This window comes from Xyrauchen texanus, chromosome 16 (genome assembly GCF_025860055.1).
Source record: "Xyrauchen texanus isolate HMW12.3.18 chromosome 16, RBS_HiC_50CHRs, whole genome shotgun sequence".
In the NCBI taxonomy this organism is placed as follows: domain Eukaryota; kingdom Metazoa; phylum Chordata; class Actinopteri; order Cypriniformes; family Catostomidae; genus Xyrauchen; species Xyrauchen texanus.
The window spans coordinates 4240605-4267328 of record NC_068291.1 but is presented as its reverse complement, the minus strand read 5'-3'; the positions used below and the strand labels follow the sequence as shown (position 1 = coordinate 4267328).

General features: G+C 38.1%; 1 protein-coding gene across 5 annotated transcripts; it reads right to left on the bottom strand.

The window, feature by feature from the left end:
• Positions 1 to 276: 276 nt before the first annotated feature.
• On the bottom strand, positions 277 to 25917 carry psen1 (presenilin 1). Of its 5 annotated transcripts, none has more exons than XR_007972202.1 (12): positions 25852 to 25917; positions 25127 to 25212; positions 20733 to 21004; positions 18572 to 18713; positions 18411 to 18478; positions 15601 to 15821; positions 15353 to 15451; positions 15140 to 15226; positions 13484 to 13657; positions 5694 to 5812; positions 4391 to 5587; positions 277 to 1560 (listed from the first exon to the last, which is right to left on the bottom strand). XR_007972202.1 is itself a non-coding variant. In XM_052145076.1 (11 exons), the coding sequence occupies exons 2-11, from the start codon at positions 25160 to 25162 to the stop codon at positions 5432 to 5434; spliced, it is 1374 nt and encodes a 457-aa protein (XP_052001036.1). In that variant the 5' UTR covers positions 25163 to 25212; positions 25852 to 25917; the 3' UTR covers positions 2251 to 5431. The 5 variants fall into 5 exon arrangements, 2 of the variants coding, with proteins under 2 accessions (XP_052001036.1, XP_052001037.1); XR_007972200.1 differs by lacking the exon at positions 277 to 1560 and adding an exon at positions 2251 to 3092; XR_007972201.1 differs by lacking the exon at positions 277 to 1560 and adding an exon at positions 2251 to 3080.
• Positions 25918 to 26724: the final 807 nt, after the last annotated feature.

The following is a 26724-nucleotide window of genomic DNA, read 5'->3' as shown; positions in this document are numbered from 1 at the left end:
GTAGCTGTGTTTCCAGACGGAATACATTTTTACTCAAGAAACTGTTAAAATTGCAATTATTTCATTACATTATAGTACATATTTGTCCAGTGACTGATTGTTTTTGACTTATATTTGATCATGTATGCTGCCAGAGAGTGCAACCGTGCGCACCCACTTTTTTAATGCATGGGTATTTGATAAAACTAATTATTATCTCTCTTAATTGGAGATTAATACAAATAAACATGACCAAAGAAAAACACAAGTCATACATTTTAATCAGAATTTTGTTTATGACATTATTTTACAAACTGCACAAATGAGTCAAATTAGAAGGCATTTTAAATGTGAAACAGCTGAGCCAATGGTGGATACTATGTTAAACTACCACTGAGTTTTCCCAAAGTGGATTTTCTTCCATGACATTACAAAAAATTGGGTTGTAGGGAACAGAGTTTGGAAAGAGTTCTTATTAACTGGTTAAGATGGACTAACAACATATGAGGATCTGCTTAACAAAACAGGGCCATTTTTAATCCTTTGTATACCAACCACATATTTCATTCAATGGGGTAAATCACCCACAATGTGAAATGTCCTTTCCTTTTTGCCTAATACATATAGCAAATGACAGTTCACTTAAAGTTCTTCGTCACGGTCTGTGTCCCTTCTACCATAATCCAACACTTTTCCTTCTGTTGGTAAACGTCTTCTGTTTTAGTTCTCCATTTACATTCAAAGTAAAGATTTACAGGGTAAGCTAAAGCACATAATTTAAATCAACATTATTAATACTGAATTTTACACTTGTTGCCTCCTGGCCTTAATCACACAGACAATCACTACAAATTCTTTCCCATATCCACATACTTTCTTTGATTCTTTTCAAACAGGTCTCTGTAATGAAGAAAACTCCCAATAGCACACAGTCACATAAACACCCACAAGGAACTGCTAAACGTTGAGTAGTCACTCTCCAATAAGCTTTCAGAGTTGTCGACTGAGCTTCTGGGCTTGCCTCTCCTTTGCGTCAAAAGCGTACTTGGTGTCTTGCAACTGCTCAATGATTTCCTTCGCCTCCTTCATGTCCTGAGCTAGCTGGTTGTATTTCTCAGCTAGCTCCTGGTTCTCCCGACGAAGCTCCACCACAAGTTGACTCAGCTCCTCGCTCTGCCGGCCGCAGTGCAACTTCAGTTGCTCCATCTCGACGAGGGTCACCTCCATTCGCTTCACCAGGCCTTCCAGTTTCTCCTTTGACATGGTTGCTAACAGAGTGTAGGTCTGACTTGTATAGTGTAACAGCGGCGAATTAGAATCCTTTGAGTGCGGATCGGTCCTTGGTGCCTGCAGATCTGACTAAGATATGCATCCAGACTAATTACTTATGGTCTAATCCTTGAGTGCCAGTTTGTCTTACATGTCGTAGGACACTCCCTCACACTTCTGGTAATCCCCTTACAGGAGCTATCCTTAGCCACTTCTCCTGTAGTCACAGTGCTCAATTGACCTCCAGAGATTAACGTGTCTTGCATGGCCCGATGTAAGCCAGCCTAATACCTTACCGGAAACTGAATGGACCTGAGGGAAAAGGCAAGTTGACACAGGGAGGAGTTATCAAAATTAGCACTGGCACAAAAAGACACAAGGATTTTTTAGTTACAACTGTACCCAACTAAAAGTTCAACATAAGCTCTACATACCGTGAGCTACAAACTTGTAATTTACATTTACTTAAGAAAATTTGTGTGATGCATGCACAGCACAATGCCAGGGCATTGATATGTGGTTGTGTGTGTTGTTCTGGGTGGTTGGTTACTGGCCTAAAGTCTTGGTCATATTTACCTTTGACAAATTTGGCAGGTGAAGAAGGTGTGGGCAGATGTAAAGTGTGTGTGTCAATTGTGTGTCTTTATTACATTGCACTTTATACCCTGGGAAAGTACATTTATAAAAGAGACTCACCACTTAAATTACCAGATTGTGTGGATTCCTACTGATATTTGGATATTTTGTTGTGCAAAGGTAAATGTGACCGTGCCACAAAAGCCACCTTTTCACAGCGTACAACATTCATATATGGCGTTCACATTTCGCCTCCAAGTGCCATTTCAGAGGCCGACACAATGAACCTTCAATTTGCTTGCAATGTATTTATTGTATTGTTGAATGGGAGAAGGCTTCAACAAATTGCAATGTCAGCATCCAGTCTATTCAGACGTATAGAAAGATCAAAAAATGTAAACAAAGCTTTGAAGAAAGTTAGTGAGGTTGTTTATTCTTCTTCTGAGGTTTGCAAAGTAAATTACAATTTCAAACATCTACTTGGTGTTCTACATGCACTTGGTGAGCAAAACAGTAGCTCTAACAGCACTCTAAACATTATCTTCCAATCTGCCGAAGTAGCAGACATTTAGAATAAAAAGTTTAGGACAAAAACAGTTAATATTTTTCACTTCACACTTATTTCAAATGGAAAACGATGTCCAGTCAGGCGGTCGTGAAGGCCCAGCTTGACGCCAATCACCCAGGTCTAATCACAAAGGAGAGTCACCATCCCAGCAAGCAATGCCAAGCAGTCCCCATGGAAACAGCCACTACCTTCAAAGTTTCAGGCAATTTGCCAATTCCACGCAGTCAGGAACATGGAAAAGGTCAACAAATGGAATGTCACAGCAGTCGTTGTGGTGCAGCATTGTGGAATTTCTAAAATTTTCCCACCACTTACAGGGGCCTTCACTAACAATGGGATCCCACAGTGATCCGCAATGAAATACAGGGAGTGAGATTTTGTTTGACCTGAGGTGTAATGCCCTCCAAGTCGAGATGAGTCTTATAAGAAGGCAACAGAATTAGTACAAGTGAACACAGGTAATGTTGAAGGTCGAATGAGGTAGTGTCCTGACAGCAGGACATTTGTAAATTGCTTTTTCGAGGGTCCAACACATGAATGGGATGCTAAGATAGGAAAAACCTCCTCTGAAAGCAGTGTGATAAGCAGTACATGCACACAAATGCCAATGCGCTGTCCGGATGAACATGTTTTTTTTTTTAATGTAAAGACAGAAATAACAACTATGTAAATGTCCGACTTTTTCCATCTGTAATGTGATCTTCCAACAAACAAAAATCCAGAGGGAAAAAAAAAACAAATAGATCATTTTTAGGAACATTTTAATAATAAAAAATACAAACACCCTGATTGCATGAGTCTGCACACCCTGCCCAACTAATACTTTGTGGAAGCACCTTTTGCATTTATTAGAGCAACAAGTCTTTGTGAAGAAGTCTCTTATTAACTTTGCACAATTTAGACTTTGGAATTTCATCTCACTCTTTGCAAAACAAGGGGATCTCTGGTGTACAGCTCTCTTTAGGACATTCAACAGCTTTTCAATGGAATGGAGGCCTGGGCCATTCCAAGACTTTGATTTTCCTTTTCTGAAGCCATGCCTTGGTCGACTTGGATGGGTCGTTGTCATGTTGGAATGTGAAATTTCTCTTTATCTTCAGCTTTCTGACAGAGACCAGCAGGTTTTGTGCCAAAATATCTTGATATTTGGAACTATTCATTATCAATCTATCTTGACAAGAGCCTCTGACCCAGCTGAAGAGAAGCAGCCCCAAAGCATGATGCTACCACCACCATGCTTCAAAGTCGGTATGGCATTCCTTGGATGATGAGCTTTATTGGCTTTGTGCCAAACATATTTTTACAATTTATGCCGAAAAGTTAAACCTTTGTCTCGTCAAACCATAGCACATTTCCCCATGTTTTGGGGTGACTGAATGACTATTTTGGCACAATTTAAACAGGATTGGATGCTTCTTGCCATTCTACCACATAGCCCAGACATGTGCAGAATATGAGAGATGGTAGTCACATGCAAGGAGTGACCGGTACCTTCCAAAACTTCCTTTAGCTCCTTCAGTGTTGGTATTGACCTCGTTGTAGCCTCCCTGATAAGTTTTCTCCTCGTCCTCTCATCAACTTTGGAGGGTTGTCCTGATCTTTGGAAGGTCTCTGTAGTGCCATATTTTCTCCACTTATTGATGATGGTTTTGACAGTGCTCCATGGTACATCCAGGGCCTTTGATATCCTTTTATATCCCTCTCTTCATTGGTACTATTCAACAATTAGCTCTCACAGTTTCTTTGGCAACTCTTTGCGGACCATGGCACTCCCAGTAGGATGCCACCCCAAACATTCCAGCAAATCCGTCAGCAACAGCTGACTTTGATCTGGGTTAAATCAATCACTTTCATTGATGGCATGATTTAGAATGTGATTGGTTAACAGTGAAAATGGCTTGAGACCCCAATATGAAAAGGAGTGCAGACTTGTGCAATTAGGGTGTTTGTATTTGTTTTATTTAAAATGTTAAAATCAGCAAATGTCCATTTAAATACCTTTTGTGTTCTGCAGAAGAAAGGCAGTCATATGGGTTTTAAACGACAAGTTTAGAATTTCCATTTTTCGGTGCTATACTCCTTTAAAGAAAACAAAGGTAAAAAACGTAAAGAAATTGTTACACATTTAAATCATTTGTCCATAGAAACTGACATGACACTGGACACTGAAATTTGCTCAAATGAGCCACCCTTTTATTTGTGACTCTTTCTATTTAGATACAAAATTGTTTGTATTTTCTTAAAATAACAAAACGTGGGTACTACAAAAAAAGTAAGCTAAAATTCATTTATCAACCGTTTGCTGGTAAAATGGCAACAAAAATATGAACAAACCGTTTCTGACATTTTGTGCAGAGATGAACATTTATGGACATATTTAGGACTTGGAGTTTATGGTACATTCCAAAATCATGCTCCCGCACTTGGTGAGCAAAACAGTAGCTCTAACAGCACTTTATTTAATGTTAGCATAAACTAAAACAATCAAACATGTGACATCTTCCCAAATAAACATGGTTGGACTTAAAACTCAAACCATGCTCACAGGCACCCTAAAAAGACCAAAATTAAATAGTACCTACCTCTGTTTATGAAGCCATATCAGTCACAGAGCTTTGGGTTAATGCTTGCTATATCGGAATTAACAATGTCAAGAAAGTGAATCCAAGATTTGGTGAGTAATGCAAGCTCTGGTCCCATTCCACAAAATAGAGTTCAACAAACTCATAATTAAAATTTTAATTCATAATCACTACCATTCACTTACCGTAATGCATTCATACATGTTAGATGACTGTAGATAGCCTTTGCTTTATCTCTGAGCAAAGAAACATTCGGCCTACCGACCAAAGATGTGATGAAAGCGAATATCAGGTTTTGTTCAGTCACTGGAGAGGCACTGCAATTGTGAAGCAATTATTCAATGCCAGGAATGGCGAGTTCAGTCACGTGTCCAGAGGAAGAGGAAAGGTGCTTCCCTTCAAGAGGGTTCTGGGAATGAGCATTAGAGTGGAGTGCATGAGAAGTGACCTCTCCATGCTAAATGTAGAACTGATGGACAGCCAGCTGATCCATGAACGGACGAACCAAGTTATCAGTGGCGAAGTAGAAGACCAGGCCGAAGGTGATGGAGATGGGGAGAGCTGGAAGAGCCTTCTTGAAGATTGCCAGGAGGAGTAGAGTTAGACACAATCCCTGAGGAAAAAATTAGCCGACTGTTAATGCAAACAAGCGAACAATAAAGATTAATACTTGAGAAAGATATTCAGTGAGACTTGTAGGATTTCTTTGGGTTGCTTACGATGAGAATGGCGACAAAGCAGGCTAGCGTTGTGTTCCAGTCACCACTGGCTGTGGCTGATGCTTTACCAACAAGCATACTGTAAAAGATGAAATCTCCCAAACCCAGTTTCACACCCCCTGGAAAACACACACACACACACACACACACACACACACACACACACACACACACACACACACACACACACAGCACACAATCCTGTTTAACCTCACTGCACAATAAGGATGCTGTCAAGTTTTTATGGCTGTGTAAACCTACTTTTTTTACCCCACTGTTCACACAGATGTCCCTATTTTTTTTTTCTCTGAAGTTTTGGTAAAATGGGGAGAGAGTATTGAGACATTTCACTGAAATTAGCCAGCGTACTGTCATTTTAATTTCACAAATAAATCCAATCAGAACACTAGAAATTGCAATCAAAAGGGAGCAGTTGCCCTTCTGATAGGACTGTAATATTGGTCCTGATGTTGTGCCTATTGCAGGTTACCACCGGTTACAACCCGAAAGCGAATCGTCATGGCCCTGTTCAAGTTGGCAACCTGCACCAAGTAGTGGGGAAACTTTCAGTCTTAGTATAAGGACCATCAATTGATGTGTATATGCTGTGTGCACAGATATTAAAGAAAAATCGAAGCAGTGTAATATCAGGGTTTACATATGATACATTCCTGATATTCATTAGGCTATTTTGAACAATCTAATCTAAAGCATCACCATCACAACTGCATTATATCCCACATATTTATGTAGTAACTTTTAATGACTAACTGACCTTGATTATCATCTAAAATACATTTTAGCATCATAATGCAATTTACATTTCCTGAAGAAGCTCAGCAAATGCGATCCGAGCTAAAGAGGGTTAGATTTAAAATAAAAGTTTTAAAATGTTCAAAAGCTAAGTTTCTGAAAGTGAACTCGGCATTGGACCAATAGTTCTGATAGTTTATAGTCTTGAAAAAAGAGAAGAACTTTCTGAGAATGTCATTCAGGCAACTTTTTTGTCTATAGAACAGGCTAACATAAGTTTGTGTACAGGCAATTATAAAGGCAATTTTTTTTTTTTTTCGTTTGGTGATTTTTTTCCTTCAATTTAATACTTTATTCATTTGGTAATTTATTTTATTTAAAATAATTTCAATAATTGTGCCGGCATTTTTTCAAAAGTAAGCTAAACAAAAATGTTATAGAATTGGGCTATGTTAGTGTTCCAAAAAGCACAGTGAAGCTTTTCACCTAGTATTGTGTATTTATTTTTAAATTTAAAACATCTTTGTGCATAGAATTTATATATTTTTTGCAATTTGGGGTTTAATTCCATGACTGCCGTCTATTATTTTGAACATTAATAAATAAACGGATGGCTACTGCGATTAAATTAATCGCAAAGAGTGGCCATTCATTTGTTCTCTGTGCACTTGTCTTTGACAGGTGCATGATACAAGATATTTGTGTTGGCACTTCTGGAAGTGTCAAGATGCAGACGACTTTGCAGCATCGGATCTGTGCAGGTATGCCGTTAAGACCAATCCATATCAGTGAGAGTAACCATGCGTTCAGACCACAGGCGGCAAGAGCGTCAAAATTCGCTCTGGCTGCCCTGCCAACAACGCTATTGAAAATTCGTGGACGCTCTGACGTATTTGAAATAGGCGGCAACTTTCATTGAGAATGCTTGGTTTTGTGAACTATATTTAAAGGGGCCACAAAACATCCAGACATATCACAAGTAGCGTATATCCTCATGAAATATTTTAATATTATTATATAATATTATATAAACCATAATATCCACTTCATCAACTCACCTGGCACACCTTTGTCCAATCATCGGTTTTGAATTTTATTTATATCCCTGTAAGCAAACAGAGACAGATAAAATATTACGGGAAAACCCGCCACGGCAATAATCAGTTTCTGCTCCATTTAGACTTCGGAACTAATGTTTGGTGGGAACCAAAGTTTACACAGTTGTGTTCTCTAGACGTCGCTAGAGCGGAGCGCTTCTATATTTCAATAGGTTGCAGCTGAACCACGTCAAATCTCATTACCATAATGTTGGCTGCACTTGAACTTTCCTCTAACGCCCACACCGCCCAAGACTTGCCGCGCCGCTTCTCGCCGCCGAGAATGAACTGTAGCTCCCCAGAGCCGGCAGCACTCATGCAGCCCCAGACCATGACACTCCCACCACCATGTTTGACTGTAGGTAAGACACACTTGTCTTTGTACTCCTCACCTGGTTTCCACCACACATGCTTGACACCATCTGAACCAAATAAGTATATCTTGGTCTCATCGGACCACAGGACATGGTTCCAGTAATCCATGTCCTTAGTCTGCTTGTCATCAGCAAATTGTTTGCGAGCTTTCTTGTGCATCATATTTAGAAGAGGCTTCCTTCTGGGATGACAGCCAAGCAGACCAATTTGATGCAGTGTGCGGCGTATGGTCTGAGCACTGACAGGCGGACCCCCAACCCTTCAACCTCTGCAGCAATGCTGGCAACACTCATACGTCTATTTCCCAAAGACAACCTCTGGATATGACGCTGAGCACGTGCACTCAACTTCTTTTGTCGACCATGGCGAGGCCTGTTCTGAGTAGAACCTGTCCAGTTAAACCGCTGTATGGTCTTGGCCACCGTGCTGCAGCTCAGTGTTAGGATCTTGGCAATCGTCTTATAGCCTAGGCCATCTTTATGTAGAGCAACAATTGTTTTTTTCAGATCCTCAGAGAGTTCTTTGCCATGAGGTGCCATGTTGAAGTTCCAGTGACCAGATAGAGGGAGTGTGAGAGTGATGACACCAAATTTAACACACCTGCTCCCCATTCACACCTGAGACCTTGTAACACTAATGAGTTACATGAAACCGGGGAGGGTGTACTCACTTTTGGGTGTACTCACTTTTGTTGCCAGAGGTTTAGACATTAATGGCTGTGTGTTGAGTTATTTTGAGGGGACGGCAAATTTACACTGTTATACAAGCTGTACACTCACTACTTTACATTGTAGCAAAGTGTCATTTCTTCAGTGTTGTCACATGAAAAGATATAATCAGATATTTACAAAAATGTGATACTTTATATGTATATATATATATATATATATATATATATATATATATATATATATATATATATATATATATATATATATACAGTATCTCACAATAGTGAGTACACCCCTCACATTTTTTTGTGTGTGTGTCTATAATCTTATGTGACCACTGGGATGTTGTTGAGAGCCAGGGTGGGGTTGGGAGGGGTAATAGTGGGTACATACAATACACATCATTAAAAAAATTCACAATGTAGGTTGGAAAAAGTATGTAAACCCTTAGGCTATTGATGTCAACAAAAGCTAATTAGAGTCAGGAGTTGGCAAACCTGCAATCCAATTAATGAAATGAGATTGGAGGTATGGTTTGGAGCTACTTTGACTTATAAAAAATCACTCAAACACTTTGAGTTTGCTATTCACAAGAAGTATCTGCTGACATGGACCATGCCTTGCAAAAAATAGATCTCAGAAGGCCTACCATCACATTTGTTGCTTTTCATAAAGCTAGAAATGTTTACAAAGTTATCTCGAAGAGCTTAAATATTCATATTTCATTCCACAGTTAGACAAAATGTCTATAAATGGAGGATACTGTGGATACTCTCCCTAGAAGTGGCCGTCTAGTCAAGATGACTCAAAGGGCACATTACAGGATACTCTGAGACAAAAAAGAACCCTAGACTTGAAGGAATCATTGGAACTGGTTAACATCTCTGTTCATGAGTGTACTATACGGAAAACCTTAAAAAGTCTATTAATAGACCTTTCTGTATTAACATTAGACTATATTAATCAAACAACAAGGAATTTAGATTTTATTGTTCTGAAATATCTTAGTATCTTTAAAAATATTAATGTATTATAATCATGGAGCTGAAAACCTGCAATCTATTAGGTTTTATGGCAAATTATATATATATATATATATATATATATATATATATATATATATATATATATATATATATATAGGCCTATATATATATATATATATATATATATATTTTTTTTTATTTTTTTTTATTTTTAATTTCTGAGGTATACTTGAATACTTATTGATACTGCTGTTCGAAAAAGTAAGCACTGTTTTCTTAATTTTTTTTTTCTTTATTCTTATTTTATGACATGTCATTACCTTGTCCTGAATAATTACTGTTACCTGATTTAAAAATTTGTTTTGAAATTTTGGTATTGTGACAAAACTGCCTACAATACATGGTAGATCTTACTATAATGGCAGTATGAAAAAGTAGATCTCATGCCATAGAAGTGTGAGCACCCCGGCAATAGAGACGCTGTGGGATGAGCTCAAGAGAGCCATTCACACCAGACATCCTAGGAATATGTCTGAGCTGAAGCAGTTCTGTAAGGAAGAATGGTCCAAAATTCCTTCTGAATGTTGTGCTGGTCTAATCCGCAGCTACTGGAAACGCTTGGTTGAGGTTATTACTGCCGAAGGAGGATTGACCAGTTATTAAATCCAAGGGTTCACTTTCTTTTTCCACAGCACTGTAAATGTTTAATGGGGTGTGGTCAATAAAGACATTAAATATTATAACTGGTTGTGTGTTGTTAGCTTTAGCACATTGTGTTTGTCTATACTTGTGACTTTGATAAAGATGAGATCACATTTTATGACAAATTAATGCAGAACACCGGCTAATTTCAAAGGGTTTACATAATTTTTCTTGCCGCTGTATATAGGAATATACAGATGCGTATACAAATCATATGACTTTGACTCAACAAGCCATGTGAAAACATAATGCGCTCAAACAAGATCATTAATATCATCGCATAGCATCTCAAATGTTGCTAAACTGCAAGCAATTCATTACAATCAATAAAAGAGCCACAATGGCTTCAACTTCCAATTTTAACATCTATTTTTTGCCAATTTCCCCAGAAATGACCATTTTATTCTCTTAAACACATGGGATGTAAACGGTGCAGTACTTGCAAATTGTTTTTCCAATATTCCAATTTTTCACATACCGGTAAATTACATTCGCAACATGGATGTTCTGTTCAAAATAGGAGTTCTTCAGTTTTAAGTTTTAGCCTGAGCTTTTCTCAGAACTTAAATTCTTTGAGATATTTTTGCAGTGACTTTTAAACAACTGTGATTTTTAGTGGACGTACAGTGGGTACGGAAATTATTCAGACCCCCTTAAATTTTTCACTCTTTGTTATATTGCAGCCATTTGCTAAAATCATTTAAGTTCATTTTTTTTCCTCATTATTGTACACACAGCACCCCATATTGACAGAAAAACACAGAATTGTTGACATTTTTGCACATTTATTAAAAAAGAAAAACTGAAATATCACATGGTCCTAAGTATTCAGACCCTTTGCTGTGACACTCATATATTTAACTATGGTGCTGTCTATTTCTTCTGATCATCCTTGAGATGGTTCTACACCTTCAATTGAGTCCCACTGTGTTTGATTATACTGATTGAACTTGATTACGAAAGCCACACACCTGTCTATATAAGACCTTACAGCTCACAGTGCATGTCAGAGCAAATGAGAATCATGAGGTCAAAGGAACTGCCTGAAGAGCTCAGAGACAGAATTGTGGCAAGGCACAGATCTGGCCAAGGTTACAAAAAAGTTTCTGCTGCCCTTAAGGTTCATAAGAGCACAGTGGCCTCCATAATCCTTAAATGGAAGACGTTTGGGACGACCAGAACCCTTCCTAGAGCTGGCCGTCCGGCCAAACTGAGCTATCGGGCGAGAAGAGCCTTGGTGAGAGAGGTGAAGAAGAACCCAAAGATCACTGTGGCTGAGCTCCAGAGATGCAGTCGGGAGATGGGAGAAAGTTGTAGTAAGTCAACCATCACCGCAGCCATCCACCAGTCGGGGCTTTATGGCAGAGTGGCCCGACGGAAGCCTCTCCTCAGTGCAAGACACATGAAAGCCCGCATGGAGTTTGCAAAAAAACACCTGAAGGACTCCAAGATGGTGATAAATAAGATTTTCTGGTCTGATGAGACCAAGATAGAACTTTTTGGCCTTAATTCTAAGCGGTATGTGTGGAGAAAACCAGGCACTGCTCATCACCTGTCCAATACAGTCTCAACAGTGAAGCATGGTGGTGGCAGCATCATGCTGTGGGGGTGTTTTTCAGCTGCAGGGACAGGACGACTGGTTGCAATCGGGGGGAAGATGAATGCGGCCAAGTACAGGGATATCCTGGATGAAAACCTTCTCCAGAGTGCTCTGGACCTCAGACTGGGCCAAGGTTCACCTTCCAACAAGACAATGACCCTATGCACACCGCTAAAATAACGAAGGAGTGGCTTCACAACAACTCCGTGACTGTTCTTGAATGGCCCAGCCAGAGCCCTGACTTAAACCCAATTGAGCATCTCTGGAGAGACCTGAAAATGGCTGTCCACCAACGTTTACCATCCAACCTTACAGAACTGGAGAGGATCTGCAAGGAGGAATGGCAGAGGATACCCAAATCCAGATGTGAAAAACTTGTTGCATCTTTCCCAAAAAGACTCATGGCTGTATTAGATCAAAAGGGTGCTTCTACTAAATACTGAACAAGGGTCTGAATACTTAGGACCATGTGATATTTCAGTTTTTCTTTTTTAATAAATGTGCAAAAATGTCAACAATTCTGTGTTTTTCTGTCAATATGGGGTGGTGTGTGTACAATAATGAGGAAAAAAATGAACTTAAATGATTTTAGCAAATGGCTGCAATATAACAAAGAGTGAAAAATTTAAGGGGGTCTGAATACTTTCCGTACACACTGTATTAAGTCAGTTCCCCTCAAGTTAACTCAGGTGTCCTAACAGAGTAACCACAGGTGGAGTTCATCAGAAAGTGTCTGACAATACTTCTTGTCTTCATTCTGAACACTTAAAACACTAAAAACACTCCCATTAATTACCTAGACTGTGGCGGCCCACCACAGTTTCATAATTAACTGAAAATATTTGTACACTTCACATAATAACATAAAAGATCTTAGATCACAAGATAACATTGTGTTTTGTGCTGTTGCTTTGGCAAAACATCTCTCCCACCCAGTCAGTCAGTTAAACTCCATCTTGTTTAACATGCTTTGTAGGTGTGGATTTTTTGCAGTGTCATCACCATTCAAATATATATACAACCCAGGGCTAAACGCTTGTCCAAGACAAGTGGATTTTTGAAGGGGGAAGTGAAAGTGAATTTTACTTGCCCGACCGGACAAGCAGACTGATTAAAACTTCAATAACGAAAAAATAACCAGCTATATTCGCGATAGCCTAGGCCTGTGTCACTTTTAGAAAGTTAATATTCTTATCAAGAGCATGTAATTGTATAATTTTCTAGTGATGTAGTAAAAGCTGTGCCGTTTGATTGACAGGCGGCGTATGCGTGTGTGCTGAACATGCGCGTGTTTCTTTTTACTCAGGCAAGTGAATGACCAATTTACCTGTCTGGACGACAAGCACATGACAGTGCTTAATTTCAAGCCCTGCAACCAATATGTTTATGATTAAATTACTACTAGAGCACAAAACTGTTTACAAGAGCACAATGTTCTTCATAGATCTAGCCTGTTAATTTGCTCTCAAAGTGCACCAGATTGATGCATTTCACTTTAAAATGTACAACATTTTCTTACGGGAGATGATGGCCCCAGACCCCCCTAGACGGTCCGAGGTCAACCCACCACAGTCTCACAAAACCCTCTGGGAAACACTGTACTCACTCTCTTCATCATCATCATCATCCACAGGTGGTGGCCGTTCAGAGGGCATCTGCTGGATCTCTCGTCTGCTCTCATCTGTGGACTGCATCGGACCCAGCTGATGCTGCTGATGATCCACCCATGCTGGCGTGAAACCGCCGTCATCCTCCGGCTGAGCTGTGGGTGCCAGGGCCACTATAGGAGACAGATATTCACTCACTGAGAACTTTATTAGGAAAACCTACTTATCCAATTCGATTATCCAATCAGCCAATCGTGTGGCAGCAGTGTAGTGCATAAAATGAAGCAGATAAGGGTCAGGAGCTTCAGTTAATGTTCACATCAACCATCAGAATGTGGAAAAAATTTGATCTCAGTGATTTGGACCGTGGCATGATTGTTGGTGCCAGATGGCCTGGTATGAGTATTTCTATAATTGTTGATCTCCTGAGATTTTCATGCATAACAGTCTGTAGAATTTACTCAGAATAGTGCCAAAAACAAAAAAACATTCACTGATCGGTAGTTCTGCGGATGGAAATGCGTTGTTGATGAGAGAGGTCAAACGAGAATGGCCAGTCTGGTAGACTGCTGACAGAAAGGCTACAGTAACTCAGATATCTGCTCTGTATTGAGAAGAATATCATCTCAGAATGCACAACATGTCGATCCTTGAGGCATATGGGCAACAACAGCAGAAGACCACATCGGGCACTTTATAAGGACCATAGTGTACCAAATAAAGTGCTCAGTGCGTGTATTTCTGAAGTTACATTGGAGCAGTGACCGATCTTAGCATAGCCAATATAGGCAGTCACCTAGGATGCCCCAACGAGCCGTGCTGCGCCTCCACATCATCAGTGTTGGAAGTAACTAACTAAAGGCATTTACTAATTTAATTACTTTATTCAGTAGCTTGACAGAAGTTCAACTATTTTCAGAATAGTGTAGCTTCTTTTTCCAACCATCAATGGTGTAACATGACAAAACATAATTGTGCACACAGCAAACCAATAACCGTAGTAAACAAACGTGCTTACCTACACTGTCCTTTCTCTCTCTCACAGGAAGTCCAAAACATTAAATCGGTTCGTTGGGATAAGTCATATAATGAAACGAAAACAAATCACCACTTCACTTACAGGTAGTGTTAGAATTCATTTTAGGGAATTGGTTACTTTGGATGGTTTAACCACTTGTTCACACAAACGATTCACTGATTCACCTGACCATGCATAAAAACACTACATCATCTTTCTTTTGAAAATATACATAATTGCAGTAGTTTATCACTGTTATAAAGTTATACATAATAGTGTTATCTAGTTTTATTTAGTATGAATTTATTTGTTCAATTTCATATAGCCACCCTAACTGAGATGCTCTCTTAAATGTCTCTTATTGTAAATGAGTTTCAAAAATGTTTTTAACGACCTAAACAAATAAAAAAAAATCCCCAGTGTGAACAGATCCATAGAAATGCATTGTTTCTATTTTCACATGGTGGAAAAAGGCCTTTAGAACCACAAAAATACCCACATCACATATGAACATTTCTTTGTGTCTTTAAAGGAATGCAATTTTGTTCAAAGTATTACTATGTAAAGTTTTACTAAATTAGATTTTATTACATTATATACATTAAGATCACTGGGTTGATTCCTTCCATAGACTCACCTTCGTTGTCCTGTTGAGGGACTGAATGGGCTGAATTATTCGTGGTCTCACTATTATCAGCCATATTAAACAGCCACACCATGGTTGCTGACAAAACAAATGGGTTCAGATATAAATATGAATATGATAGTAACTGAACCAACAACTAATTGAAACACTGAATTCAATGTCACAAAACTTGAGAAGAAATGAATGTTAAAAGAATCATCTTACAAGAGTAGATGAGGGCTGGGAATATAGGTTCGTTCCTCTCTTGAGCAGTTTCAACAAGAATACGCAGAGGTCCTTTTGGGCACAACACCGCCAACAGATCTACAAGGATACAAGAGTTGTGCAAGTGCACAAAACATGTGACAGTGGTATTCTTTGACACACCAAAGACAAAAAAGACTACTAATAGTAGTTCATAAAAAGCTTGAATCTCTCTTTGCAATTGTAATAATGAATGCATGAATGCTGACCATAGACAGATATAGCAGCCAAAATGAGCCAGGCAGTCCACTCGGGAAGGTACTTGATGAAGACCAGAGCCATGAGAGCGCTGATCATGATGAGATACGCCTGCTGAAGCCGCAGTGGACCCTTCCAGTGGATACAGATCATTCCCACCACGCCAAAGTTCCAGATGATCAATGCTAACGTCAAGTAGTCCATGGCCACATTGTACGTCTTGAACACTTCCCTAATATGAACAGGTGTAGTGGTCATCAGAACTAAAGCTTTCAAAACAGCACTAAGGATGATTGTGCAAAAGAAAACTCACTATGCAATGCAAGCACTGCGAAGTTTTATTTTTTGTAAGATGAGAACCCATTTATTATTATAGGAGGGAATTAATCAGTTTCAGTATTAAAAATCTTTTACAATGTACATCTACATTATATTTATAATCATTGAGACCAATGACCTTAGTACATAGAACTTAAGGCTTCCACACACAGAAAAGCATGTTAACAGCATACAATGCAAGACATTCTGCAGTGAAAGTGAGCTTTTGTTATGAGATCAAGATCAAACACAATAACCCAGGTACCATGTTGTAAATAGAAAGAAAACACAAAAAAAAAAAAAAAAAAACACTTTCATACAACTGTATAATCACATTGTAATCAATTATGTTCTTAAATAGAAGAATGCAGATAGCATTAATAAAACAGTATCATAAAATGTATAGTTTTGGCACTTGAATATGATTGAATGAGCTACATTAAGCCATTGTAATGTGAAAATCCCAGGAGATTAGCAGTTACAGAAATACTTAAACCAGCCCGTCTAGCACCAAGAATCATTCCATGCTCCAAATCTTTTTTTAAGAAGATTTTTTCCCCATTCTGATGGATGATGTGAATATTAACTGAAGCTCCTGACCCATATCTTCTTGATTTTATGCACTGCAGCCACAAGATTGGCTGATTAGATAATAACATGGATGATTGTTGGGGCCAGATGGGCTGGTTTGAGTATTTCTGTAACTGCTGATCTCCTGGGATTTTCACACACAACAGTCTCTAGAATTTACTCAGAATGGTGCCAAAACCAAATAATTTCCATTGAGCATCAGTTCTGTGGACAGAACTGCCTTGTTAATGAAAGAGGTCTACAGGGAATGGCCAGATTGGTTTGATCCAATAAAGTCTACGGTAACTCAGATAACTGCTCTGTACAACTGTGGTGAGAAGAATAGCATCTCAGGTTGGCGCTGTTTTGGCGGCACGAGGGGGACCTACACAATATTAGACAGGTGGTTTTAATGCTGTGGCTGATCAGTGTATTTATGTACAGTTGAAGTCAGAAGTTTACATACACTTAAAGATTTAATATTAGAAAACTATCATTTTGGCAAGTCGTTTAGGACATCTACTTTGTGCATGGCATGAGTAAATTTTTCAAACAATTGTTTACAGACAGATTGTTTCACTTTTACTTGACTATATCACAATTCCAGTGGGTCAGAAGTTTACATACACAAAGTTAACTCTGCCTTTAAGTAGCTTGGAAATTTCCTTTAACAATTAGAAATTTCCTTTAACAAACCTTCAGACAATTAGCTTCTTATAGGAGGTGTACTAAATTGGAGGTGTACCTGTGGATGAATTTTAAGGCCTACCTTCAAACTCTGTGCCTCTTTGTTTGATATCATGAGAAACTCAAAAGAAATCACCCAAGATTTCATAAAAAAAAATTGTGGACCTCCACAAGTCTGGTTCATCATTGTGAGCAATTTCCAAATGCCTGAAGGTATCACGTTCATCTGTACAAACAATGGTACGAAACCATCATGGGAGCACGCAGCCATCACACCGCTCAGGAAGGATACGCATTCGGTCTCCTAGAGATGAACGTAGTTTGGTGCGAAAAGTGCAAATCAATCCCAGACCAACAGCAAAAGACCTTGTAAAGATGCTGGAGGAAACAGGTAGACAAGTATCTATATCCACAGTAAAAACGAGTCCCATATCGACATAACCTGAAAGGCTGCTCAGCAAGGAAGAAGCCACTGCTCCAAAACTGCCATAAAAAAAACCAGACTACAGTTTGCAAGTGCACATGGGGACAAAGATCTTACTTTTGTGAAATGTCTTATGACATTTCTTATGTGAAATGTCCTCTGGTCTGATGAAACAAAATGCTTATAATGACCATTGCTATGTTTGGAGGAAAAAGGGCGAGGCTTGCAAGCCAAATAACACTATCCCAACTGTGAAGCATGGGGGTGGAGGCATAATGCTATGGGGGTGCTTTGCTGCAGGAGGGACTGGTACACTTCACAAAATAGATGGCATCATGAGGAAGGAAAATGATGTGGACATATTGGAGCAACATCCTAAGTCATCAGCCAGGAAGTTAAAGCTTGGTCGCAAATGGGTCTTCCTAATAGACAATGACCCCAAGTATACCTACAAATCTGTGGCAAAAATCGCTTACGGAAAACAAAGTCAAAGTATTGGAGTGGCCATCACAAAGCCCTGAACTCAATCCGATAAAAAATTTGAGGGCAGAAATGGAAAAAGTGTGTACGAGCAAGGAGGCCTACAAGCCTGACTGGAGGAATGGACCACAATTTCAGCAACTTATTGTGAGAAGCTTGTGGAAGGCTACCCAATTAAAACAATTTAAAGGCAATGCTACTAAATACTAACAAAGTGTATTTAAACTTCTCACCCACTGGTAATGTGATGAAAGAAATAAAAGCTGAAATAAATAATTCTCTCTACTATTTCTCATTCTTCAAATTAAGTACTGATCCTAACTGACCGAAGATAGAACTCACCCCAAATAAATAAAGGAGAAAAAGAAGAGGAGGAGAAGGTTGGAGAAGAACAGCCAGCCTTGAATCACCTGCAAAAATAACATAATAAACTTGCAATCTTCGTCTTTGAATGATTAAACTGAACCAATAGTGAGAATCCAACAAACTCTGAATGTACAGACCTTGTAGCATCTGTACTTGTAGAGCATCACCAAAACGAGTGTCATGACCATGATCACACTGATCATGATGGTGGCGTTGAGCATGGAGTTCAGAGCGCGCTGACCCACCGTCTCTGTGTCTTCACGGAAGGGTGTGTAGATCCTGCACACAAGAGCCACATGTTTTTCCAGTTCTATTCCCAAACACTTTCCATTTAGGACAAATTTAAATGAAGAAGACAATTAGAGATACACCAACATAACGGACAGGCCGACAGGTTTGCCTTGGTTTCTTCTGGTTCATATCATCAGCTCCCAGAATACTCGGGCAGAGTAAAAGACGATTAGAGAGCTTTCTAATAGCAGGTAAGAAGTTCATAAAGTAACGAGGTGGACTAGCAGTCAGTGGTGCATCAGCGCTGTGTAGATGACAGTCACAGCAACTACATCAGAAATCTATTCCCAGGTAGGGCCTACGTATGGAAGTTTTGTCTGGAAAATTTTCAAAATGGTATTCGAAATTAGGGCTGGGTATGGGTACAGATTTCCCAATTCGATTTCGATTCGTATGTGTATAGTTCCGTAATAATGTCCATTTAACCTCTTTAAAATGGCGGCAGTTCAGCAAGCGTCACAGAAGTGTTTCTGTTGAGCGCATATTAACAAGAGCCTTTTTTTTGCCACATCTATGCAGGGTGTGATTACAATTTAATCTTTTTTCCAACAACTGATTGTAAAGAACAGAAGGGGTGTTAAAAGAGATAATCAATGACAAATGGATTGTGTGGATCTTGTCTTTAGACACACATTACACAGAACGATTCAAAAATTTTGGTGCAGATTTTCTTCACAATATACTAGTTAATCACGTCGGGTGGTTCTTCGCCTCCACGTCATGCATAGAACGCATAACTTAATGCATACCTAGTCGTGGATCATCCCTTAAATATTTTAAAGCATAGATAGCAAGAAAAAAATAATGAATACACTCAAAAATACCACAAAACCCATGATATGGCTAACACATGTTCAATAAAAGACCCTTATTTTTTTACATTATATTTTTGGTCCTCAGACAAAGCAAGTAAATATTTTACTGTAATCTTAAAACATAGATATATTAATAATTAGACCTGTTGTGCTTATTAGAGTGACCTAACGTGAATTTGAGATGACTGCAATTATTGAGCACTTTAAATTCAAAAGAACAGTATGTTTCTGTATCAAATTTTTTGGTGCAACAGTGAACATGTTTACATGCACTTATGAAAGTGGGTTATTTTAGGGTTTTTGCAGAAAGCGGCAGAAATAATGTATACGAGAGCGCCGATTTCCTTACGCCATTTAATGGATTAAGAGAAAGCAGTTTAACACACCTAGCAACAACTATGGAATATCTGGAAATAAAGCAATGCAACAGAGAATAAAATGGCGACGTATTCCTCGGATATCATGTTTGTCATTTACATAAGCGTCACTGGGAAATTACATTGCTGTAGAGAAAGCTGCTTACTGACCAAAACACCTGTATACGGGAGTAATGAGTACGCCACTTATACACTGCTTTCTTGCAATAACCCGCTATCTGGTGACCATGTAAATGTAGTCAGTTCATTACAAAAGCATCTGCCAAATGCATAAATGTAAATGTAAATGCATTATGTGAGCACTCCAAATGAACTCTGACCATCATTGACCTGCACTGCTCACCGCACTCAGAGCCGTGTGAAAATATAATATACATGTGCAGTCTATAGTCCCGTGAAAGTTTAGACAAGAATTTTGATAATGATCGCAATAGGATTCCCTTTGAGTGTCTAGGCTCTACAATATGTGACAATAAGGCATCCCCTATGGGACGTCGTCATTTCTGCCAATTGCGGGACGTTTTCCGCTAATACGGGAAAATGTTGGCAGCCCTATGTGCAGATGATAGAATGGCAGCTGTGCAGTTGGAGATGTCTCGACTGTATCAAACTTTTAAAAAAAAGTCAAACATGGAGCGAAGTGATCCAATTACCTCAGATTTATGGTTTATGCAGACAAATTGAGGAAATTAAGCAGAATTTTGAAAATGTTTATGTTCTACAGAGGAAAGAAAGTCATTCGTCTTTGGAACAACTTTGGAGTGTGTATATGTAGTATAAAAGTATGATACCAGTCTAATAGTGATGATACTCACAGTTGTTGTCCATCCTTCTGTGTGTAGAAACTGACTGATTTGATTGTTGCCACGACCACCACCATACACAATGTGACAGGAATAAACAGCATAATAACATGTTTAGCTCCATATTTGAGAGTCAGCTCCTCATCCTCGTCTTCCTCGCTGTCAGTGACCACCTGAGGGGGTCGTGCAGTCGGTGGCTGTCCGTTAAGCTCAACTTCATTCTGGCCGGGACCCCCTGCACCGCCCACCTCAGTGTGCCGGTTGGGCTTAGCTCCTTCATTTGACTGCACAGAGAAAAACATAACAAGAGGGAATGTTTTGAGTGAATGGCAGCATGCAAGGATCCATTTATTTTTAGTATTAAGATCCTAATATATTAAGAATGGCGGCCGTTGTATTATTGGCCGATAACTGGGAATATCATAATATTATTATTGCGCTAACAGTTGAATTATGCCTATATATTTAGCATGTCACATTGCTCTATGAGGATTATTTCATCATCTATTCACCACTTCACATTGTTTTTGAGTTCAAGCCGTTCAAGGAACAAAACAAAAGAAAGTACCTTTAAACTGTTCCAGAGTGAAAACGATATTTTTAAATGCTGATAACTGGTTTATTTTTTTCAGATATTTTTTTTTTTAATTCAAGGGTTTATTACAGTTTTCCAAATTTCGGAATTGCCGTATTTTGCGGAAATAAAGGTGCACCTGAATTTAAGTCGTAGTTGGTCAAAATTGTGTGGTTGAGAGAACCCTATTCCCACAGATAAGTCAGACAGACATCTGTTAATAAGTCACACTGCCAGAGGTTGTGTGAGATCTTTGGTATGTGCCGCAATATCAGGAGAAGTCCGGTTGACAAATAAGTGACAAATCTGTTTATAACATATGTAGCTCTAAATTGTCTAAAAAAGAAAATAGCCTTTAATCTGTTAGCTTGTTGTATTCCATTCATTGATTAGCTTAAACAACTGTTGATCAGGGTTATTTCTCAAATTTGCAACCGTACAAATCGTTTGGTTGACTGACTGAATGTTTTTCCTACGAGTTTTATGAAACATCATTTTGTGGGGATATGAAGATTTGCGTTTGACAGCGGTCTAGAATTTGTTAGCACAATAACGTTACAATAGACAGAATATTTAAACTGTTCTGCCATTAAAAAGAATTTTATGCAGCCACTCTAAATTGGCTACTTTTAAATGCATCTTCCATTTTCAGTGTGATTGATCGTCCATCATTAATTGGGTATATATTATGTAAATAAATTGCTTAGGACATTTTGGAGGAAAAATGGTTATTAAAACAGTATAAAGTTAATTTAGGACACTATTTGCTTCAGAAGAACATGGTCTATGGTTGTGCTCTCTGTGGGTACACCAAGGTTAAATAAATAAATAATTCAACCCGATTAAGGTGACGTTTAGTCCAAAAACATTTGGCCGTTCAGTTTGCATGAGAGAGAGAGAGAGAGAGAGAGAGAGTTTGGCTAATCATTTATTTTAGTTTGGCCAGTAACTTTTTTTGGAGATATGTTTAATATGAAGAAAACATTTTCTGAAAAGAAATTGTTTTATAAAGGCTACAGTATTCTAAGCTTATTATGATTTCTATGCTGATCAATCCCCTACAAAATGGTAAAAAAACCTTTGGATTGCTTATTTTTGGTAAGCAAGTCACTTATTTTGATCTTGTTTTTCCAAACCAGGTTGAGTGTTTCAATTGCAAGATTTGTTAACACTGCATATATCATTGTTATACACTGGTATATCACCCACCCTTAGAACAGAGTACTGTAATTTAAAAGAACATTACTAACCATTATTTTATTTTATTCCGACTGATTGTCATTTCGAAATTAGGCTGCGGAACTCCGGAACCAGAACGAAAAAAAAATAATACAGTTTCTGCTCGCATCGAAAAATCTAAAACTTTTAGTTTTTAGTCCCTGGTCCAAACAGTGCAACGAAAATAATAAAATAATCCTCACAGAGGGATGTAAGATGTTAATGTGGATTAAAACAGTGTTGTATTTTACAATGTTTTGACACATAACTATCCGATCTGTTATATGTTTTTCACTTATTCCCATTATTATTTATTTGATCATTTATAAAACAGAAATGTCAAATAAGTGATTTGACAAGCACACACACACACACACACACACACACACACACACACACACACACACACACACACACACACACACACAACACATACAAACTAGAGTCTGGTGTGTCTTGTTGTTTAATGTTTGTTAAAAAATGTTAATTTATCGTCTCATTTTGGTTTAATTATTACATCTGTTTAAAGTTGGTTATTCTCTCTCTCTCTCTGTATAATTTAGTGTGGATGACAAACCCTGCAAAAATAATAAATAAATACATAAATAAATATCTGCAAATTTGTGCGAGGGGATATACAAATAATTAAATAAATACATAACTGTAAAAAAATGCACAGATCAATGCAAAAATAACAATATTATACATAAATAATTGATTGGGGAAACCCAAAAACATTAAAGGATACAAAATGGAACATTTAATTATTTCTGTATACTGGAGAGCTGCAAATTTATTTTTCGGATTTATTTTTTATTATTAAAATAGTTTTTCATTTAGTGATTAAAATGCAAAGTATATTTATGGGAGCAACATGTTTTTTTGTTTTGTTTTAAATGATCATACACTGACAAACTGATGTAGTGAGTGATGTATGTATGTACCGTAATTTCCGGACTATTGAGCGCACCTGAATATAAGCCGCACCCACTGAATTTTAAAAAAATTCTTATTTTGAACATAAATAAGCCGCACGTGTCTATAAGTCGCAGGTGCCTACCGGTACATTGAAACAAATGAACCTTACACAGGCTTTAACGAAACACAGCTTGTAACAAAAAAAAATAAATTTGCAGTAAACAGTAGCCTACCAAGAAAGCTTTAGTTGTCTTTTTGCACTGAGTCAATTCCTCATGCTACTGTCTTATCATCGACTTATTAAGACCAAGCTCCTGTGCAGCAGCTCTATTTCCCTTTCCAAATCGCCTTCAACTTGAAAGCTGCATCAAATGCATTTCTCCGTGTCTTTGCCATGGTGAGGGTGACAAAATGACTACCGTAATCAGAATGATGGGAAGTTTGAGCGCGCTCGATTTAATCTAAACAGTAAACAAAATAGTTGTTTGACCTTAACCCGTTCGGCAATTTCATTGGTCTATTGAGCCTAAAAACTGAGCACGTCACAGAATGTTTTTTTTTTTTAAGGGGATTTAAAAAATAAATAATTATAATCTCAGATCACACTGGAAAAAACTGCTAAAGCATCATGATCATATCACTGCATGTAGAGATAACCGGCATGGCTTGTTGTTGTTTTTTTTGCAGTGGATTAATCACGTCCTTGCAATGAAAAAATAACACCAGGTAAACTCCCATTAATGTTATCTGTATAACGGAAAGATAACATTCGTTGTCATGGAAAAGTATGCAAAACATTGTCTTACTCCATTAAAGATATAGATGAAATAAGTGTCCTGAGATATCTCACCGGATAGGTCACTCTGTGACAGCTGTAGACTCTGTAAACAGCAAACAAAAATGTGTCCACGGACATTGATGCTTTTCATTTATCACTGTCCTCCGGCAAACTGCTTAACAAACTGATATTGCACGCAGTATGCAAATAATTAATTTGACTAATTTTAGTTGCAATATAAACTTAATCAAATTCACTCACTTGATTAATATTTAAAAGCAAAGTCTTTTGTGTCCAACTTCATTGGTAAACCCGATACTAAAAAAATTATAAAATTGAAAAGTGTAAATATCAGTTAAAAATATATGTCAAACTGATTGTCTCTACTAGTAAGCTTAAGGATAGGAGAAGTATTTGAACATCATCCCAAAAGTTACACACGCCGCCATTGAGTCTAAATCCACAAGAGCACATTGGCTGTGTGCAGGAAATGAAAACATTGAAAAAGCCCTTTTCCAATCTACACTACTGCCAGAGTTTTACAGCTGTGATTATGGGACGCTTTATGAAGTTAGATATGTGCAAGCGGGACAGCCTCCAGCTACAAACAGTGATAAATACCTGATGCCTCATGCCTTTATCAGATTCATCAGACCTGATGGTGCCAAATTGGATCTCATTTCACATGGGTGTGGTCAGATCTCATCCCATGGCCTGAACTCTTATACAGCCTCAGTGAACACATCTTTCCGTTATATTCTCTAAACCGTTTCTCTCATAGATTTCAATATATGACACAAAAATATCTCGTATATATATAAAAAAGTTCATTTCTACAAATCCTAAAATAAATAACACCACAGTACATAATCACAATAAGTAATACAATTTACAAGGAGACAGAAATTGCATACTTACCACATTATTGACAGCATTTTGTACATTATCAGCCATTGATGCTGTGAAGTGACTCAGAGATCACAGAAAAACCAGGATCTCTGAATCTGTCGGGTTTGAGAGAACATTGTTACACAATTATTCAAACATAGTAGTACTGATGTGAAGCTTGTGAGTGTAGTGAATACACAATACTGACTGTTATACTTAAAAGTTAGAAAAAGTTTCTCTCTAATTGATCAAATCCCCTCAAAATACTGTGGCTGTACCATGTTAAAGTTATATCAGATGGGAATATATGTGTGTGGGGGGTGTAATCTTGTTTGTTAATCTACGTGGGGATTCTACACCCCTGAATTATTACCTTCTTAAATTTGACAAAACAAAAGTGTCCACCAGTCTAACTGTGCATTTGTTCCCACAAAACCGAAAACAATTTCCTTTTTTTTTTTTTCAACTAACAAAATCTAATCGTTTCGGTTCCTGGTAAATTATTTTTTTAACTACATAAACGACCAGTCAAATATCTAATATCAATGTAGCTTCATGCTAGATAGCTCATCTCACAACCCCTTCAGCGTTTCGTTTATAGATGAATTACACGTATCAGGTTTAAGTAAAAACGGCCAGACTGCTCATAAAAACACCTAGGTGTGTGTGTGTGTGTGTGTATGTGTGTATAAATCTCGCTTTATCTGAAATAAAGCAATGATTTGTTGTTTTTAAAAGGTGAATGTTTGACAAACCTTAGGACTGAATTCAAACTGACACAAGCCCGACACCGTGAAGCTACACACGGTTAGACACAGGAGTCTTTGTTGAGAAAGGTCAAACACGGTTTATTATTCAGAATAAAAGTCTCCTACACAGTGCAATTTACAACTAAACTCCGTTGTAATTTTCATTAACAAAACAAAAGTTTATGGTGTCATTTTTTTTTCATATTAACATACAAATGGAAAGAGACTTACAAATAAAAAGTTGGATGAATAAACTGAATAAATAAATTGAATAACATCCACAAATATACACTGGCAGCTAAAAGTTCAGAATAAATGTACAGATTTGGCTCTTTTGGAAAGAAATGACCTTTTATTCACCAAAGTTGCATTCAACTGATCACCGTATTTAGTCTGGATATTAATAACGTGAAAAATTGCTATTACAATGTGATTTTTTTTTTTTCAGAACTTCTTAAACTACTTCAAAAAATTCTCATCAAAAAAAATCCTCCATGTGCAGCAATGACAGCTTTGCAGATCCTTGACATTCTAGCTGTCAGTTTGTCCAGATACTCAGGTGACCTTTCACCCCACACTTCCTGTAGCACTTGCTATGGATGTGACTGTCTTGTCGAGCACTTCTCACACACCTTACGGCCTAGCTCAGGGGTGTCAAACTCAGTTCCTGGAGGGCCACAGTCCTGCAGAGTTTAATTCCAGCCCTGCTCCAAAATGCCTTCTTGCAATCTTTAAGCACTCCTGAAGACCTTGATTAGCTGCTTCAGGTGTATTTAATTAGGGTTGGAGCTAAACTCTAGCTGATCCCACAAAAGCTAAATGGGGTTAAGATCCATAACACTATTTTCCAATTATCTGTTGCCCACTCGAACCTTTTCT